Genomic DNA, 19,441 nt, shown 5'->3' with positions numbered 1-19,441 from the left:
GGACGGTTAAGAGAAAGCTGATTCTTCTGCATACCCAAAGCATGCTTTTACTTTAAAAATAACAGGCTACATTTCAGGGCCATGGGAACGTAATTGTGTTATTTAACTGACAAATAATATATACGCTGATTTAAATAGTTTATAAACATGTATCAAAGCCAATTTAATACTGATGAAAGTTTACACTACGGGGGTGCATATGTTGGCAAAAGAGACTCCCATTGTCAGTCGACAGACGCGATTTAAAAATGGGGATGTCGGATGTCTAAAATGACTGTTGGCGAGCCCCCCCACCCTCAGCTCCTTCTATACCTCTATAATGAATTACTATTCCCTGGATAATTTTACAAATGTAAAACTTTTTATTTGAAAAAATAATTTTGTTCATTGCAACGATCCACGCCGTCACGGTAGGATGCTTATCAAGCTACTGCGTCTGACCATCCGCTCCAACAAACAACCTCTGAAGAAGAGCATATACCCGGAATCCCCACGGGAAGGAAATTCAAAGATGTGGTAAAACCAGTTCTACGCATTGACCAGATCCGCCTTAAACTCTGACACAGAAGTTTGTCGATGTTTTATCCCGTTTACACGCTTCCGTAAAAGAATATTTGGAATTGAATTTCCTTCTCTGTCACCAGGTGGCGACAGGATATGCCACATTGGGATAGGTAAAAAATGTATTCAAATGAACTTTGACATGCACGTGCAGTGGAGATCAAAGCGAGGCTATAGGGTAAGTGCAAGTCAAGTGAAAGTACCTCGGCAGACGATAGAACCGTCTCGTAAAACTAATTTGCCGCCATCTTGAATAATCTCTTCTGGCTCAGAACGGAAGTTGCTAACTTAACTAATTTAGCTTCTACTTGGTCTTAAAGAATCCTGGACGAGTGTTGACTTAGACGCAGCGATGACGTTTTCAAACATTTGTAAAATTCGACAGATGTTTCTCAAAGAGAATTAGATGTTTTGGCAAGCTCTATTTGTCACTTGGCTGGAATTCCCAGCGAGGGCTTTGAATGATTGCTAAGGCTTATTTCTAAGAAGGAAATATCGGGAAAACATATTGAGAAGTGAACCGCGTGCAAGTAAAGCACATTGAAGATATTTGAACATGATTATATTTATTACCCATGCTAATTCTCACTACTGTAAACAACGGTTATTACGAACTCAAAGGGACCACAACATTCAGTTTGTTATAACCATAGCTCGTTATATGCACATATACGGCATATAAAGAGTAAATGGTCGGGACCAAAAAACAAGTTCGTTATAACCATCAGTTCGTTATAAACGTGTTCGTTATAACCGTAGTTTACTGAAATTTGGACACATTAGCCATGTTGTATATTACATGCTTTCGATACATTACCCAGGTTGTATGTGACATAGTGTGAACACATTACGCAGGTAGTGTATACGATTGTCCTGCGTGTGATATTAGCCCTGCGGTGCCCCACAACGAAAATCTCCTTTGTTGATTACGTAAGTCATCTTTTGGTGAACACCGGAAGTATATTCCAAATTAATGTAGAAAAATAACATCCGATGTAAATTTTATTTCTTTTCATTGGTGTGTACCAAATGCGGGAATAATTATCTGTAACAGAAGCCAAACATAGGAGATTTCAAACCAATGTCGTCGTGATCACTAAATTGCTGACAATACTCTTTCGTTCCTGAATTACAGAAAATACATCTTCGTTGGTAATATCTATACCAATCAAAAGAACATCCGATTTATTGTTTCCATGACTATAGTTAATACGACAAGACCTTGACAGATTAGACCCGTGAAGATCCGGGGTAACCCATGCTTGCCGTAAAAGGCTACTATGCTTGTCGTAAAAGGCGACAAACGGGATCGAGTGGTCAGGCTCGCTGACATGGTTGATGCATGTCATCGATCCCAATTGCATGGATCGATGCTCATGATATCACTCACTGGATTGTCTGGTCCAGACTCGATTATTTACAGACCGCCGTCATATAGTTGGAATATTGCTGAGTGCGGCGTTAAACAACAAACCAACCAACCAACCTTGACAGATTAAATATTGTCAAATGAAAAACATGGGGTGTTCTTCTTTTGAGTAGTATAGATCACTCGACATTCAAAACAAGCAGATTGGGTGGTTCAGCTTGCCGCTATACGTCATAGAATAATAGGAAGGATTTTTGTCCATTGTGCTGATATAAGAATATCCCTTTCTTTCATTTCATTACAAAAATATACCACTCATCATTTGCTAGGGATTCTCCTATTACAGCATGATATTTGAAACTACAGTAAACAACGGTTATAACGAACTCAAAGGGACCACTAATTTTAGTTCGTAATAACCGTAGTTCGTTATAAGCATATATACAGCATATATGCAACAAATGGCCGGGACTAAGTAACAAGTTCGTTATATCGGTAGGTTCGTTATAAGCGTGTTCGTTATAAACGTAGTTTACTGTAATCTGTTCTTGAACCAAACGAAACAACCACCTCTGCCTAAACTATACTGCCGGGCAAAAGAAAGTATACGCTTGAAATATGGATTTCACCAAACAATTACAAACGTTATCAAACCGCTACTTCTCTGAAAACAGTCGACAAAACACTGCTAACTGAACGTCTAAAACACAAACATGATACCCGAATTAAATACATTGCCATCGAATAACCATTTCTTATTTGTTGCATTTTTAGCCACAATCAAACATGGGTGTATACTTTCTTTCGCCCGCCAGTTTACTTGTTTTTATCCTTGTAAAATACATTCCAAGCACCGCGGTAACTTTTGTTCTCCCTTCCCTTGACTTCAAGCTTTTCTCAGCGTTCAGGAAATATCCCAGCCCTAAGCACAACTGTATGAAAATGAATAACAAAAACTCTGTTATAAAGTATATATAACAAGTAAATTATACACGGCAGATATTTGAATAACATCCAGCTTCCGGAGATCAAAAACTGTCCCAAGTTTAGAACAGTCAGATCTAAATATTTCCCTTTCCTTCTGCGAGTTTACAAGAGAAAATCTAATCGCGTTGATCTAAACATTCTATCCCGGCGTTCGAAAACAGAAAACTTACAATGAAACACAAACTGTCGTAAATTTGAGAATAAACAAACAAAGAGGAAACAGTAAACCAACTTTACCCCAATCTCAGCGGCCAATTGACGAGAGCAGGGTTCGATTCCCTGTCGCTAATTTAGACACCCGGTCCTCTCCACATAGGCTTGTGGCGTTTGTTTTAAGCCAGCTAATCAAATAAGAACGGTTGGATTTCAAAGATAATATGAACGGCGGTTCTTTGTTGGATCAACGCGGTCAATTAGAAGGGGGAAAATAACACTGAATCACGGACCTAAATAAATAGCGCTACACCTGTGAAGACGCTAGATCTTAGGGAAATTATGGGGGAGAGGCGAGGGGGGAGGGTGGAAGGGGAGATAATAAACATGACTGGACACCTGCAAAAGGGCGGGAGTGGATCTGCCCGTCTCATAATTAGTTGTGGAATTTGAAATTTTGTCATCGAAAGGCCATGACCATTTTTTCGTCGACATTTTGCCAAAACAAAATACCGAGAACATTGTTCAAATAAAAGAGTAAAGTTTATTACAATCAACAGCAAGTCAAATATGTAGCCTATAAACAAAGCAACGGCAATGTAATTGTAATGCGCATGCGTAGGCGGATGTTCCGGTAATGTGCGATATGGTTATAATGATCCCATGGGGGCGGTGGGTCGTGATTAAATGTCACTATCAAGAGGGCAGCTTACTTTTTCACCGATAACTCCCCCTTTAGCAGAGAACAAATAGTATCACCTCACCACGAACACATTGTACAGAGGAAATATCTTTGTAACTCCACTCATATACACTCATAGGTGAGCGCTATGAACAACCGCCGATCACTGCATACAAAACTACAAATCCTAGCCAATACCAAGGCCAGCTACATTGTTACCCAATCACATATACCCTCTTGTTTTTTTCAGGATTAACTGTAATAACAAGGGTCTCTAAAACATCGCAAAAGTCTCGAGGTAATATTATACTACCGTTACACTTGAAACAAACGTGTATTCAAAGAAATCGGAAAATGTAAAACGCAGCCATTTGCATTACGTCGCTCTGCGTATCAAAGACACGTGAGAATGCATCAGTTTTACGTCTCGTTAACTCGAAGTCGGAAATGTCGAAAAGACGTCGAGCTACCCGTTGTTCGAGACAGAGGGAGTAATAATTGCAAGAGGTTAACAAGGATTCCGTCCGACAAAGCTTGTTAGGGTTTTGCCGATAGAGCTAATACAAAACATTCCTAATCGTCACATTTCTGACTCTGAAAACGAACATCACTGTCGTGCGTTAAACGAGATGAAAGCGAGAAACAATGTACCAGTTTTACTCTGTCTCTTGTTTGTGTGATTATTTGGATGTTCAACGCCGCACTGAGAAATGTTCCAGTCGGAGGACGGATACCCCCTGGCGATTACTATCCCCCTTTTCACGATGGTTGTTGAGGCAGGAGGGCATCCTAGTTCCTCGTCACTCACTCACTAACTCACTCACTAACTCACTCACTCACTCACTCATGTAATTGTCTTGATAATTAAGTGATAAGTTTCGACACGTTTACAGTACAAACCCAATCAAACTGTGTTTCTCTGCAGTACTGGTGATTATGATTTTTAAATTAATTGAGTTCCGGAGAGTTTTTTGGGATTAAACACATAATTCCCCAAGAGGCTTGTGCAAGTTTAAATTAGTTTTGGAATTACCTGGCATATACACACCTCGCTGTCGAGTCGCCTATGTATTTTCAGGCAACCGTTATACATGCATAATATTCAATTTCATTTATTACGTATTTTTTAAAACCAGACAACTGAAGTCATGCCACTATCTAAGCAGTTAAAAAGCATAGCCGGTTTCCATAAGAGAAAAAACCCCGAAACAATTACTTTAGACAGCGACTTTCTGTCTGTGTATATTTGGACACTACAATACAAACTATCAAGAAAGTTTAGTCTAACTTCTGTTTGTGACGTCACGGAGGCATGGCGTTCCTCAACATCGTTACACAACATATACTCCATCAGCAAAGAAAACAAAGATGGCCTCTACAACTTCCGGCGGTGAAAGGACCGGACTATTTTGTCTCGCGGATGTTGTAAAGACCACCAAGGCGTGCTGGGAGGTTTTATAAACTTTACAAAAGTGTTTTTAAAATACCCCTTTGATCTGAATACGAGCAAGACCAGTACGAAAACATTACGATTGTAAACTTTTTATTGCTGAGTAATGAGGGGTTTAATGTTCCTATGTTCAAGTGAATGATTGACAGTCTGAGAGCCCATTTTACACAGGCCTAACAGTTGGAGGTCTGTTGTCAGTTCAGTTTTAAGGCTAAAAATATTGAAATTCCGATTTCCTTAAGATATACCAAATTCATATCAATAGAATTAATTTAGAAAATAGAAGTTTATTTTATTTATTTTTATGTACACGCACGCAAGGACGCACACAGTCAAACACACGCACGCACACACACGCGCAAGCACACACGTTCGCACACACACACGCATTTAGTCAAAATGGTTTCTTTCTGGATAAACACAACACTTAATTATGTATATAAGATCACAGGGCTATATTATAATGACGATTGTTATAATATTATGTTTGTATTACATTTTTCATCGCATCATATAAAATTGTGGCATTTTTGTATAAGAGTGTTTGTAAAAATATGTTCCATGTTTCTTTCAGGATTAACTGAAATAACAAGGGTCTCTAAAATATCGTAACAGTCTCGCGGCAATATTATACTACCGTTACACTTGAAACATACGTGTATTCAAGGTAATCGGAAAATTTAATTGCAACCATTTACATGACGTCGCTCTGCGTATCAAAGACACGTGAAAATGCATCAGTTTTACGTCTTGTTAACTCGAAGTCCTCGGAAATGTCGAAAAAGACGTCGAGTTACCCGTTGTTCGAGACAGGGGGAGTAATGGTTGCAAGATTGAGTGAGTGAGTTAAAAATTTAACGCCGCATCAGCATTATTTCAGCCATACAGCGACATGATTGCAAGAGGTTTGCATGGTTTCCGCACGACAATGCATGCCAGGGTTTTACCGTTAGAGCCAAAAAAACATCTCTAATCGTCATATTACTTACTTACTCTGGAAATGAACATCACTTTCGTGCGTTAAACGAGATGAAATGCGAGAAACAATGTACCAGTTTAAAATAAAGAGGTAATCATAAGAACTATCTGCTAAAAGCAGAGGCGAGGGTACAATTCTGTCTATATCATAAGCTGGCGTGTTATGAATTACTGTCAAATTGCAATGAAACCAGGTGTTCGCGAAAAGGCGAGCGTGTCTTACCATACTGGTGGCAACCGTCTCAAACACATGCAACGGCAAGTCAATTGTTCACCTGAACAAACCCTACGGGAACACCTGGTACAAGTCAACAGGGAATTGCATCGAACCTGGTGTGCTCGTGTTGTGTTAGTGTTGTTTTAGTGTTGAGTTAGTGTTGTGTTGGTGTTGTGTTAGTGTTAAGTTCGTGTTGTGTTAGTGTTGTGTTCGTGTTGATTTAGTGTTTTGTTCGTGATGTGATGGTGTTTGTGTTGTGTTCGTGTTCTATTAGTTTTTGGTTATTGTTGTGTTCGTGTTGTTTTAGTCTTTGTTCATGTTGTTTTCTTGTTGTGTTCGTGTTTGGTAAGTGTTGTCTTCGTGTTGTGTTACCGTTGTGATGGTGTTTTTGTGTTAAGCCCGTGTTGTGTAAGTGTTGTATAAATGTTGTGTTAGTGTGGTTTTTGTGTTGTGTTTGTGTTAAGTTCGTGCTGTGTTCGTGTTGGGTTAGTGTTTTGTACGTGTTGTGTCAGTAATGCTCGACAACGTCTGTTAAGGCATTGGTACGATTGTTTCTTCACCTTGTAAGTGATTGAGTGGGAGTGGGGAATATGTCACAAAACTTTCGGCAGTTAAGTTTTTTATCCGACATCGAACTTTTGAGGTGCTCCCTTAGTTACAACCGCTGTTAACACAAACGCATGAAATGATCATTGATCAAAGACGTGTATATATGTGAATCATTTATCCGCCAATGTAACGTGGTCGACATGGTCTCTATTCGGATTATGAGCGAGTAAGCAAGCGAGTCTCTATCATTCAGATATCGCACTCGTCATAACACTGTTACATAAAATTAACTGACCATGTAAATGTCAAAGTGCAATGGAAACCTAGTCTGGCCACCTTCCCACTCGAGTACAAAGCGTTAAAACCCGAATCAACAGATGTTGATATTGGTGGGATCTAATTCGTTTTAGTTTTGTGTTCCTGTTATTTTTATCCTACCAAGATAGCCCTTTCTCACGACCACTTGGAAATAAATGGGTAAAATAAAAATGCAAGATAAATATACTGCCAATTGTCAAAAACAATGTGCAACCAATGATCTAAGTAGCCATGTCAACGTAAGACAGAAATCTTTGAAAACCGGAAGTACGTGTTTACGTCTGCCATGTACAAAACTTGTACCGGAAATTATGTCGGAAGAGGAGTTTTCCCATGACCATTGTTCCGACATTTGTAGGTCACCTTCATTAAAGTATGGCGATTTAAATTCAATTTTATTGTAAGAGATATGTCTGTGATAAAAATATGTATAAATTTCAGCATATGTTCCATTTGATGTTGAAATATATTCGACGTTTTTTATGAATGTCGGTATTGCTTTATGAAGACACAGGGTAATTGTGTTCGAGATTATTCTGTGTTTTTCACATGTTATGACCACTTCACCAGAATTGTTTGCTTGCCCAAAGTCGTCCTTCCTCCTGTCTCTCTGTTCGTACCGTTTAAGCCAAGCCACCTCTCTCTTACCCTCTCTCTCTCTCTCTCTCTCTCTCTCTCTCTCTCTCTCTCTCTCTCTCTCTCTCTCTCTCTCTCTCTCTCTCTCTCTCTCTCGCTTTCTTTGACTCTCCCTCTCTCTATCTCGTTCTCTCTTCTATCTCAATCTCTCTCTATCTCCCCTGTCTCCCACTCTCTTTCTCTCTCTCTCTCTCTCTCACTCTCTCTCTCTTCTCTCTCTCTCTCTCTCTTTCAGTATACTGTGTCTGAGTGGGGTTTTCATGTTAAACTGCGGCATGGTATCTTAGTGGGCTAGTACAAGCAGCCACACGCACACGCACACGCACACGCACACGCACACACACACATGCATGCACGTCGCTATATAAGTGCAATAATCTTGGACGCGGCGTTAAATCCCATGTCACCTCACCTCACCTCACCTCTCAAAAAAAATGAAAAGTCTGAAGTTATTACACCCAAACATGGTTGTTATTTTCCGTGATATGATTGATATAAAGAATTGACTCACTCACTTAGAAAAAATTGTGACTCCACCGATATAGTCTATAGGTTGATACAGGCCAGCACTGCATGAACAAGCAATGAGTAGAGATACGACTATTACATAAAATCAACGAGTCCTAAACAGTGTCACTGCAATGGTTACAGATTTTCCGGCTCACGGAAACAGCCGAGTGCAGTATGGGCATATGTTGGACTCTAGACATCAATATGTTATCGGGCAAACTCTTTCTCGTGTCACAGTCACACACACGAATCCGGGGATAAACATCAAAGTCAAATTTCTCATGGATGCATACCGCAAACATACACATGCATGTCAAGCGCTTATCTGATTATTTGAGATAAGCACATTTTCGTGCTTACCCATGCATTTCCCGGGATTATGTAGAGCACGATATATTTCTAAATAGTTTGCCTGCATCACAGACATACGTATTTTGAAGGATATGGATTATTTGAAATCATTTCGTTAGAACCCAGAAAAAATTGGTCATTTCGAAAGTCATTTTTTGGCTATTGAGAACTCTTGGAATTATGGACGAACTCGAACCCCAAACACAGGACACATTGATCTAAGCAGGCTAAGCAAGGCTTAATCAAAGACCTGCTTGGTTCGAGTACAAGTGAGTGAGTGAGTGAGTGAACACCGATTCGAACGGTAGCCCAGTTGTATCACGGCATGTGAGCTTATTGTGTAAGTTTTTTGGTTGTTTATTTGTGGGTTTTTTCTTATTAAAAATGAATTTTATTTACACAAACCCGAAGTTGTGAATAATACATATTGGGTACAGTTCATATTCAATATGTGTTGATTACTGTTGAATGTGTTGTGCTATATTCCCCAAAAATGATAATTACCCATTCAGTCAATTTTGAACCATAAAGCTCTAAAACAAATTAGCTAATTGTGTAAGGACTACAAGTAGAGCACTATGTACAGAACAATGGAGGTACATCCAAATACAGAAAATCTTAACCAAACTTTTGAAGGTGTTCCATAAGCCTGGGCATGGGTCATGCAGGAACACCACAAACAAACTCTACAATTTTGCCAGGAATTGTTTTAAAACTTCATGATTCAGTTCAGTAAGGTTAGTACGAAGTGATGAAGGTTTAGGCCGTTACCACTTTGATGAAACCCACGGGCCTGGGTAATCACAGGTTTCTGGCTTGCCCAAGGGACGGAACTCTGCATGTAGAAGTGCGGTGTTTTCGACGACTGGACGATCCGTACACCCGGTTCAGGTAAGAATTAACATAAACTCGACCAGTGCAGTCTGTAATTGACTGGGGACGGTGGGGTAGCCTAGTGGTTAAAGCGTTCGCTCGTCACGCCGAAGACCGGGGTTCGATTCCCGACATGGTTACAATGTGTGAAGCCCATTTCTGGTGTCCCCCGCCGTGATATTGCTGGAATATTGCTAAAAGCGGACTAAAACCACACTCACTCACTCACTCACTCACTCACTCACTCACTGTAACTGACTGATAGTGAAAATAACTAAGGATTTATTACCATTGCGTTCAAAGCTTCTTATTTCATCTAGATAAGACCACGGATACGTTGTGGAAATGACCGTTGCGATTATCTGTGCAGGGTAGCGTCCCTTAGCTGTTCGATGATCCTGGTCTTAGGTTCGAAATGCAGATTGGCTCCGGTTATTGTACTTGGTCTGTAAGCGCTCAGTCTGTTATCCTGACCTGAGTTTCACACAAGCGATAAACTAAATTTCCTTCCACAATAAGCTGACACACCTTGACACATCACAAGAATACTGTTAAAATCGGTGTTAAACCCAACTCTCCCCTCTCTCTCACTCTTTATCTCTCCCGCTCTCGCTCTCACTCTCTCACTCTCGCTCTCCATCTCTCGCTCACTCTATATCTCTCCTCTCTCCCCTCTTCCACTCTCTCTCTCACTTGCTCTCGCTCCCTCTCTCGCTCTCTCACGATCTCTCTTTCTTCTCCCTCTCCCCTCTCACTCACTCTCTCTCTTCCCATCTCTCTCTCTTCTCTCCCCCTCTCTCTCCTCGTCTCTCTTTATCTCTCCCCTCTCACTCACTCTCTCTCTTCCCTTCTCTCTCACCTCTCTCATTCTTCTCTTCTCTCTCCCCTCTCTCACTCTCGTTCTGCTTCTCTCGCTCCCCTCTCTCTCGCTCTCTCACTATCTCTCTAACTCTCTATCTCCCCTCTCTCTTCCCTCTCTCTCACTCTCTATCTCAGTCGCTCTCGCTCCCTCTCTCCGCTAGTCTCGATTACCCACCGTCATGATTACATTGGGAAATTGTCATATGATTCTAGACTTGAGTTCGTATAGTTTTTAGTTTTTTGTCAAGAGTCTGGGAAACAGATTAGCTATGTCCTAGAGGGATCCCTGAGAGAACTTCCTTGTTGGTAGCTGACCAATCATTTGTTACATACTGCGGGAGTGGAAGGGTCACCTCGCCCACTTGTGTGACCAGGATATACCATTTGCGTGGTAAGATAAGGGCATTGTATACTTTCAGATAAGGAAAGACTTGTGAGTTCCAGCAAAGGACATTCTCAGTGCACTTGCATGCGCCCTCACACATTACCCTCACATCCGCGTGCGTCATCACACACTACCCCGACCCCCACTCCCCCGTTGCTGTCTCAAACACTACCCCCACCCCCACTCCCCCATTGCTGCCTCACACACTACCCCCACCCCCACTCCCCCATTGCTGCCTCACACACTACCCCCACCCCCCACCCCCACTCCCCCATTGCTGCCTCACACACTACCCCCATCCCACTCCCCCACTGCTGCCTCACCAACTACCCCCGACCCCCACTCCCCCGTTGCTGTCTCAAACACTACCCCCACCCCACTCCCCCACTGCTGCCTCACACACTACCCCCCATTCCCACTGCTGCCTCACACACTACCCCGACCCCCCACTCCCCCATTGCTGCCTCACACACTACCCCCATCCCTACTCCCCCATTACTGCCTCACACACTACCCCGACCCCCACTCCCCCCTCTGCTGCCTCACACACTACCCCGACCCCCATGCCCCCATTGCTCCCTCACACACTAACCCCTCCCCACTCCCCCATTTCTGCCTCACACACTACCCCCCATCCCACTCCCCCACTGCTGCCTCACCAACTACCCCGACCCCCACTCCCCCATTGCTGCCTCACACACTACCCCCATCCCACTCCCCCCACTGCTGCCTCACACATTACCCCGACCCCCACTCCCCCATTGCTGCCTCACACACTACCCCCCATTCCACTCCCCCACTGCTGCCTCACCAACTACCCCGACCCCCACTCCCCCATTGCTGCCTCACCAACTACCCCGACCCCCACTCCCCCATTGCTGCCTCACACACTAACCCCATCCCCACTCCCCCATTGCTGCCTCACACACTACCCCCATCCCCACTCCCCCATTGCTGCCTCACACACTACCCCCATCCCACTCCCCCACTGCTGCCTCACCAACTACCCCGACCCCCACTCCCCCATTGCTGCCTCACCAACTACCCCGACCCCCACTCCCCCATTGCTGCCTCACACACTACCCCCCATCCCCACTCCCCCATTGCGGCCTCACACACTACCCTGACCCCCTCTCCCCCATTGCTGCCTCACACACTACCCCCCCTCCCCACTCCCCCATTGCTGCCTCACACACTACATCCACCCCCCACTCCCCCATTGCTGCCTCACACACTACCCCCATCCCACTCCCCCACTGCTGCCTCACCAACTACCCCGACCCCCACTCCCCCACTGCTGCCTCACACACTACCCCCGACCCCCACTCCCCCATTGCTGCCTCACACACTACCCCAACCCCTATCCGTAATTTTTATCACACTACTTCCACCCTCAAACCACACTCTCCATACACCCTCACACTTTACCACCGCCCCTCCCCATAGTACCTCACACACTATCCCCTTCCTAACACTACCAACCCACCCCTCTCGCACACCCTATCACAACCCTCAATACTCCCTCTTACACTATTCCCTCCCTAACACACAGCCATCCTCAATACTCCCCCGTCACCCTCACATACTGCCCCACCCTAACTCGTCGCCCTCACATAATGCCCCACCCTCCCCCATCACCCTCACGAAGCACCCTCACCCTCCCCCGTCACCCTCACATACTACCCTACCCACCCTGGTACCCTCACATACTGCCCCACCCTTACCCGTCACCCTCACATAATGCCCCATCCTCCCCCATCACCCTCACAAAGCACCCTCACCCTCCCCCGTCACTCTCACATACTAACCCCACCCCCGTCACCCTCGCATACCAACCCCACCCTCCCCCGTCACCGTCACCTACTACCCCCCACACTCCCCCGTCACCCTCACATAACACCCTCACCCTCCCCCGTCACCGTCACATACTACCCCCACCCTCCCCCGTCACCCTCGCATATTAACTCCACCCCCCGTCACCGTCACATACTACCCCCACCCTCCCCGTCACCGTCACATACTACCCCCCACCCTCCCCGTCACCGTCACATAACACCCCCACCCTCCCCCATTTCTTCAATACACAAGTGAAGGTCTGGGCTATCGCTTCATTATCATATGCAGGTCGCCGATGATATGCAGACCCACGTGCGGCGATGTTAATTTTCATAATTCCCACTCGCTAACACAACCCACAAGGCCTATTGGCATTCCCGCTTCGTCTGTTCTCGACTCAGTCATTGCCCCAATGAGACAATTACACCATCCCCCCTACGATGCACGTGCGGTTCGTGCTTGCTGCAGCGACGGTGTTTGTGAGCGTTCTAATTGACCTTGTCAGGTGGAGGGGGGTGTTTTGGGATCTGAAAATGAAGTTTCGCCAAAGGTGGGCTTCTGGTTATTCTGACAAAGCCCAGAAGCGCAGATGAGCCATAAGCCGTTTCTCAAACGTTATGATCAGCAGCGCATAAACGCATCCTATGGTTCACCGTCGACCGCGGTGTTGTGTGGCGGCCGTTCAAGCTGTTGCACATGCCGTCCGATAATGAAACAGAAGTTAAAAGTGAACATATCACCATGTTTGGTTCGTCATGTTGAAATTACACTGCATGATGGAGAGTGTGTACCCTGACTCCAGCTGTTTGAAAAAGAGCCCGGTGTGTGTGTGTGTGTGTGTGTGTGTGCGCGTGCGTGCGTTTGTGTGTGTGGCCCTAGTTTCGAAGTAACTTCGCCGTGGGTGCAGATAACATGTTAGGTGTCTGAAAAAGAGGCGCTCACACACACACACACACACACACACACACACACACACACACATCTCTCTCTCTCTCTCTCTCTCTCTCTCTCTCTCTCTCTCTCTCTCTCTCTCTCTCTCACACACACACACACACACACACACACACACGCTTGTAGTGTTCCTGGACACATCGGTTGGGTCGAAGTTTCGCAGACTGTCTTCATCCTACATGAAGAACCCTTCCACACAGGTTCACTCACCCACTCACCCACTCACCCACTCGCTCACTCACCCACTCGCTCACTCATCCACCCACCCACCAACTCACCCACTCACCAACTCACCCACTCGCTCACTCACTCACCCATCCATTAACTCACTCACTCACTCAAACCACGCACTTACTCATTCAACCCTGCTTGACAGTGGGTAGATGCTACGCAGACCCTACAATCGTGTTTCAACATTTTGTGACAAGAGACACTGGGCCGCGCTCTACCCTTGCGTTGTTTACCTCACCCAGCTTCTATACTCCTCCATATGTACCTCACCCCCCGTGCACGTGTTCCCCACCCTCGGGGGACACTTGTCCCCACTTTCACAGTATACATTGGAAGGCCCCCAAAGTGAAGCACTCCCCGCCAGCAGGAAGCTTTGTTATAAACGATTAAGTGGCCTCTACAGAAGTCTGTGATGTAATTGTGGACGTGAAGTTACTCGACCAACATTTCTTTGTTTACCAGCAAGCCAGCAATATTCTGCGCAGAGGGACTTGTTGTGAAAATATGCTGGCGTTATTGTGGCCACACGATGCATGTACACACACGCCGCACCTTGAGGTCTTCAGACTATTTTGAAGAAACTGAAAAAAGGGTTCGGAGAACTTTACAGTAAACTACGGCCCCCAAAGGGGCCACTAATTTTAGTTCGTTATAACCGTAGCTCGTTATAAGCATATCTATAGCATATATACAGCAGTGGCCGGGACAAAAATAAGTTCGTAATATCCGTCAGTTCGTTATAAGCGTGTTCGTTATAAACGTAGTTTACTGTACATGATTACTTGATTTGCTTACTCGTGTACATCACTCATTCGCAGCCTGCCATGTCTGTTTATCTATGTGTCTGTCCCGTCAGTCGCCGCTTACAAAAAGCATGGGTTGCTGTTAAAACCCGGATCTTCACGGGTGTCTGAGTGTGTGATTGTAAGTGTGTACGTATGTGCTGTTTCTTCTGGTACGTTAACGCATTGACCTATTTCACACCACATCAAGACGTGTGGCTGCTCCTGGAGTCTTCGACATGAGGCCGGGGTTGTGGTGTTTACTTGACCATCCCGCAACAAGGCTGTTGACAATCACACCACACTGTAAGTAGGCGCGGGACGGTAGTCATAAGGCCCGGAGGAAGTTGGTCATCTTCAATCCAAACGTCACCTTGAGCCAGGCGTTATAGAGTACCCTTGTCAGGCAAGAATCTTTATCATTTGTTTGTCAGATTATTTGGTCCTAGTAATGGTGGTGAGGTGAAATGGTGTTTAACGTCGCGTCCAAGATTATTGCGTGCACGTGCATGTGTGTGTGTGTGTGGCTGCTTGTACTAGTCCGGACTGATGCCGATTTATACTGCTAGCTCACTGAGATACCATGCCGCAGTTTAACGTGAATACCCCACTTAGACACAGTATACTGACTCCGAGCCGACCAGTCCCTGTTTTAGCCCCTAAATGCCGAGCGCCAGACAGGGTAACAACAAGTACCATCTTTTAACGTCTTTTGGTATGACGCGGCCGGGGATCGAACCCCGGACCTTCCGCTTTCCGGGCGGACGCTCTACCACTAGACCACGGAGGCGGTCGGTCCTTGTAATGGCTGACAGCAGAGTTTGTCTCATTGTCTCCCGTTTGTTGTAAAATCATGCTTCCTGTCCACGGGTTTTCCAGGGTTTTCCTGTCCGGGGATCACTTTTTTCCTAAACTATTCATAAAAAAATGGTTTTATCAAATTATGTTTTAAGGAAGCGGGCATTCCGACGAACAAATGATGAATATGTTGTGGCCGGGTTTTCTATACTTGTAAATGTCTCGGAATGGCTCAGAGTGAGTGGGTGAGTGAGTGAATGAGTGAGTGAATGAGTGAGTGAGTGAGTGAGTGAGTGAGTGAGTGTAAAGCCGCTTTGAAAATTATTCCAGTTATATCACGCCGTGTCAGTTTGGACGTTTGAGGAAAACCCTATGGTGCTGACAAACCTAGAAACCCAGGGCGACCCAGGATTCGAACCATGGTCATAGATTTCTGGCACGCCTGAGAGACGCAACTGTGTGCAGCGAATTGCGAGTCCTAGGCCTTAGATTATTGGGCCACCCGTAATGAAAAAGAAGAAATGCCATGGCAGACATGAGACTTACAACATCGCTATTCGTAATATTTTTGTTTTGGCCTCACTCAATTGCACGACTCCGTTGTCTATTGTCCAGTAGCATCAAACCTTCCCATCGAGACCTTACGGGGGATGGCTTGAAACCTACAGCACTCATACCTCTTCAAATACGCATCACCCTTCTATCGTTTTATGGAGCCTTTTCAATTACAGATCCCTTGTGTAAAGCAATCTCATAAACTTTCAAGTACACTTCCCCTCACACTGGTACTCCGAATTCGTTTTATCTTTTCCCAAGTCGACTTTTAACACAACCTTTATGGCCGAGCTGTGGATCTACCAGCCTCGATTATCCAGTCATTAACGTGTTCTCTTTCTTTCTCGCCGACTCTCGTTTCACGCCTCGTTAGCAAGCGACACACGTGCAGATATAATTACTCATCGCTGGTCTAACCGGGTCGACATAGTAAACACACTTTCACACATTCTTTCAACAGTCTTGTGAGGTCTCGCTAAAGTCTCGTGATCACGTGGATGAAGTTATTACCTCACTTCCTGTCATAAGACACAAGTGCGTCAGTTTGTAGTAAAAGAATGTACTTATGTCAGCATCTACAAAACCTTAAACACTCTTTATAGTGGATTTAAAAATGTACTGTTTCTTGTGCTTCAAGCACTCTTCAGCAACCCAAGAGGCTACTAACGGGATCGGGTGGTCAGGCTCGGTGACTGGGTTGATGCATGTCATCGTATCCCAATTGCGTAGATCGATGCTCATGATACCAATCACTGGATTTTCCGATCAAGACTCGATTATCTACCGCCATCATATACCTGGAATATTGCTGAGTGTGGCGTTAAACAACAAATAAACAAACACAATGATTCTAGCTTCTTAAATGACTGTTTAAACCGTTACCACATGATCACGTGACTTCTTCATACCTTTCCGAGATATGTTACCTTATTGTCAAAGACAAAATAATAAACAGGATGGGAGGTGTACATTTTGTACGCGACAACATGCAAGGTTGTTATTTGTACCGTTTATTCACTGGAACCTTCATAAACCGGACCTCACCAAATAGGAATCCTTGTATTCGAAACCATTGAATTTTGAACATATATGTCTGTAACATTTTTTGTAGTCTGGAGTACTCATTCGCCAGTTCGTATGTTCCTTTTTTTATAAACAAACATAATCACCTCTTTGACGTCTTAGCTGAAACTATCTAGTCTCCACACAAAATCCCAAGTCTGAGTGTGGCTAAAAATGAAACAAACAAAAAATAGTTATTTGATGGTCATGTATTCGATACGGGTATCATAGTTTTTGGACCTTAGGTTTGCAGTGTTTCGGCTTCTGTTTTCAGTCATTTAACGTTTGTAAACTTTTGGTCTATTCCAATTTTCAATGTAGACTTTCTTTATAACCCAAACCCAGACCCCAGACCCCTCACACCACACCCCACACCCCACACCCAACCCCACACCCAACCCACAACCCCCAACCCCACCCACAACCCCACAACCCCACACCCCCACACCAACACCCCCTTCAGTATACTAAATTTGTTCTCGCTTTAGAATAGCCATGACAATCAGCCGTAGCTGGCCGCGTACGCTACCGCTGAACTATTCCTGGTCACAGCTGACACATGTTCACACGCTCGGTCCTGGGGTAGTCGTGGCCAGAACATTTGGCATGTCCAGCCTGTTGATGGTGCGTGTCCGACACTCACAGAATGGTCAATGTTGTTGTAGTTCCCCGTAAGTGTACTATGTGTTGCCTAACACGGCACCAGGGAGAGGTGAAACGGGGGTGAAGGCTTGTGTAAGTGGCTTGAGGTGGAAGGGGGTGATGGGGTTTTCAGTTTGAGTGAGTGAGTGGTTAATATTTCAGCACTATTGCGGTGGTGGACAACAGAGGTTTACTTTAAAAAACCCGTCTTGGACGGGAATCGAATCTTCGGCGTGGAGAGCGAACGAATCACTAGGTTACCCAAACGCCAAGGCTCTGTAGAGGGAGGGGAAGAGAAAGTTGATGGGTTTTGTACAGAGGGGTGTCGGATATTGGAGTGACTTTGGTGGGTGTTGAGGGTTCGGGTAGGGGTGGTAGTGGCTACGGTGGGGGTTGAGCGTTCGGATGGCTGGGCGGTGTCAGGAGAGGGGTGGTAGTGGCTGGGTGGGGTTGGGGAAGGGGAGGTAGTGGCGAGAGTGGGGTTTGGGAAGGGGTGGTGTTTGGGAAGGAGTGATAGTGGCTTGGTAGGGTTTGGGAAGGGGTTGGGTTTGGGTAAGGATGGTATAGGCTGGGGTGGGGTTTTGGAAGGGGTGGTAGTGTCTGGATGGGGTTTTGGAAGGGGTTGTAGTGGCTGGGTGGGGTTTGGGAAGGGGTTGTAGAGTCTGGGTGGGGTTTGGGAAAGGGTGGTAGTGGCTACGGTGGGGTTTGGGGAGGGGTGAGGTTTAGGATGGGGTGGGGTTTGGGAAAGGATGGTATAGGCTGGGGTGGGGTTTTGGAAGGGTGGTAGTGTCTGGGTGGGGTTTGGGAAGGGTGGTAGTGTCTGGATGGGGTTTTGGAAGGGGTTGTAGTGGCTGGGTGGGGTTTGGGAAGGGGTTGTAGAGTCTGGGTGGGGTTTGGGAAGGGGTGGTAGTGTCTGGATGGGGTTTGGGAAGGGGTGGTAGTGGCTGGGTTGGTGTGTGTGTGAGTGTGTGTGTGTGTGTGTGTGTGTGTGTGTGTGTGTGTGTGTGTGTGTGTGTGTGTGTGTGTGTGTGTGTGAGTGTTTATATGAGAAAGTATGTGTAAGCCGTATTACTATGACCACAAAGTAAAGACATATGGGTGACCTGACAGCGTCCTTTTTCATCAACGATTTAATGAATGAAATCATGTTGATCTTGTCCTAACTCTTCCAACAGCTAAATGGAATCTTTACCTCCCGCCTTATCCAAACCGTGTCTTTCTCAAAGTGACTGAAGCCCTATGTCCCTCCACTGGAGAACAGAAAGCCTTTTTAACCGGTGTATATATCAATATCTTGCTTATTTCCCAACCCGTCAAATATAAGTGATGAATGACGATGTATATTTCACTCAATTTGACTCTTCAAGTGCCTGCGTGAAGATCCGGATTATTTTACATTTACATGAACGAAGCTATTTATTTTCGCAGAGGATATGTAGAGATGATTAATTCACTCTGACCATCTTTTAATTAGCCACTCGACAATGATGTACATCCTCCTTAAGAAGTTAGCGGTCTTTCCGACTCGCCTCTTTGCACAGTAGGTAGCTAATAATAATAAATGGCGCCGGGCTTTGATGTCTATTGACCTCCCCATTAAGGGCGAGAACCATGTGTCTTTGGTCATGCTGGATATAAAAGTTGTATCTTTCGGTATCAGCGTATCTTATGCATGTCTGGTTACCATGGCATGGCACGTGCCAA

At 45.1% G+C, this 19,441-nt stretch overlaps 1 protein-coding gene across 1 annotated transcript in view; it reads left to right on the top strand.

Moving 5' to 3' along the window:
- The first annotated feature begins 7,575 nt into the window (after positions 1 to 7,575).
- The window catches only part of LOC139464664 (uncharacterized), a 52,249-nt gene continuing 40,383 nt past the window's right edge, over positions 7,576 to 19,441 (top strand). Inside the window, exons 1-2 of the mRNA XM_071246185.1 lie at positions 7,576 to 7,618; positions 10,940 to 12,246. Coding sequence (XP_071102286.1) covers positions 7,576 to 7,618; positions 10,940 to 12,246 — 1,350 coding nt within the window. The remainder of the gene's footprint in view (positions 7,619 to 10,939; positions 12,247 to 19,441) is intronic.

This window comes from Haliotis cracherodii, unplaced genomic scaffold, assembly GCF_022045235.1.
Source record: "Haliotis cracherodii isolate W230 unplaced genomic scaffold, xgHalCrac1.p SCAF_17, whole genome shotgun sequence".
In the NCBI taxonomy this organism is placed as follows: domain Eukaryota; kingdom Metazoa; phylum Mollusca; class Gastropoda; order Lepetellida; family Haliotidae; genus Haliotis; species Haliotis cracherodii.
The sequence above is the reverse complement of the archived record's forward strand: the minus strand, read 5'-3'. Positions and strand labels throughout refer to the sequence as shown.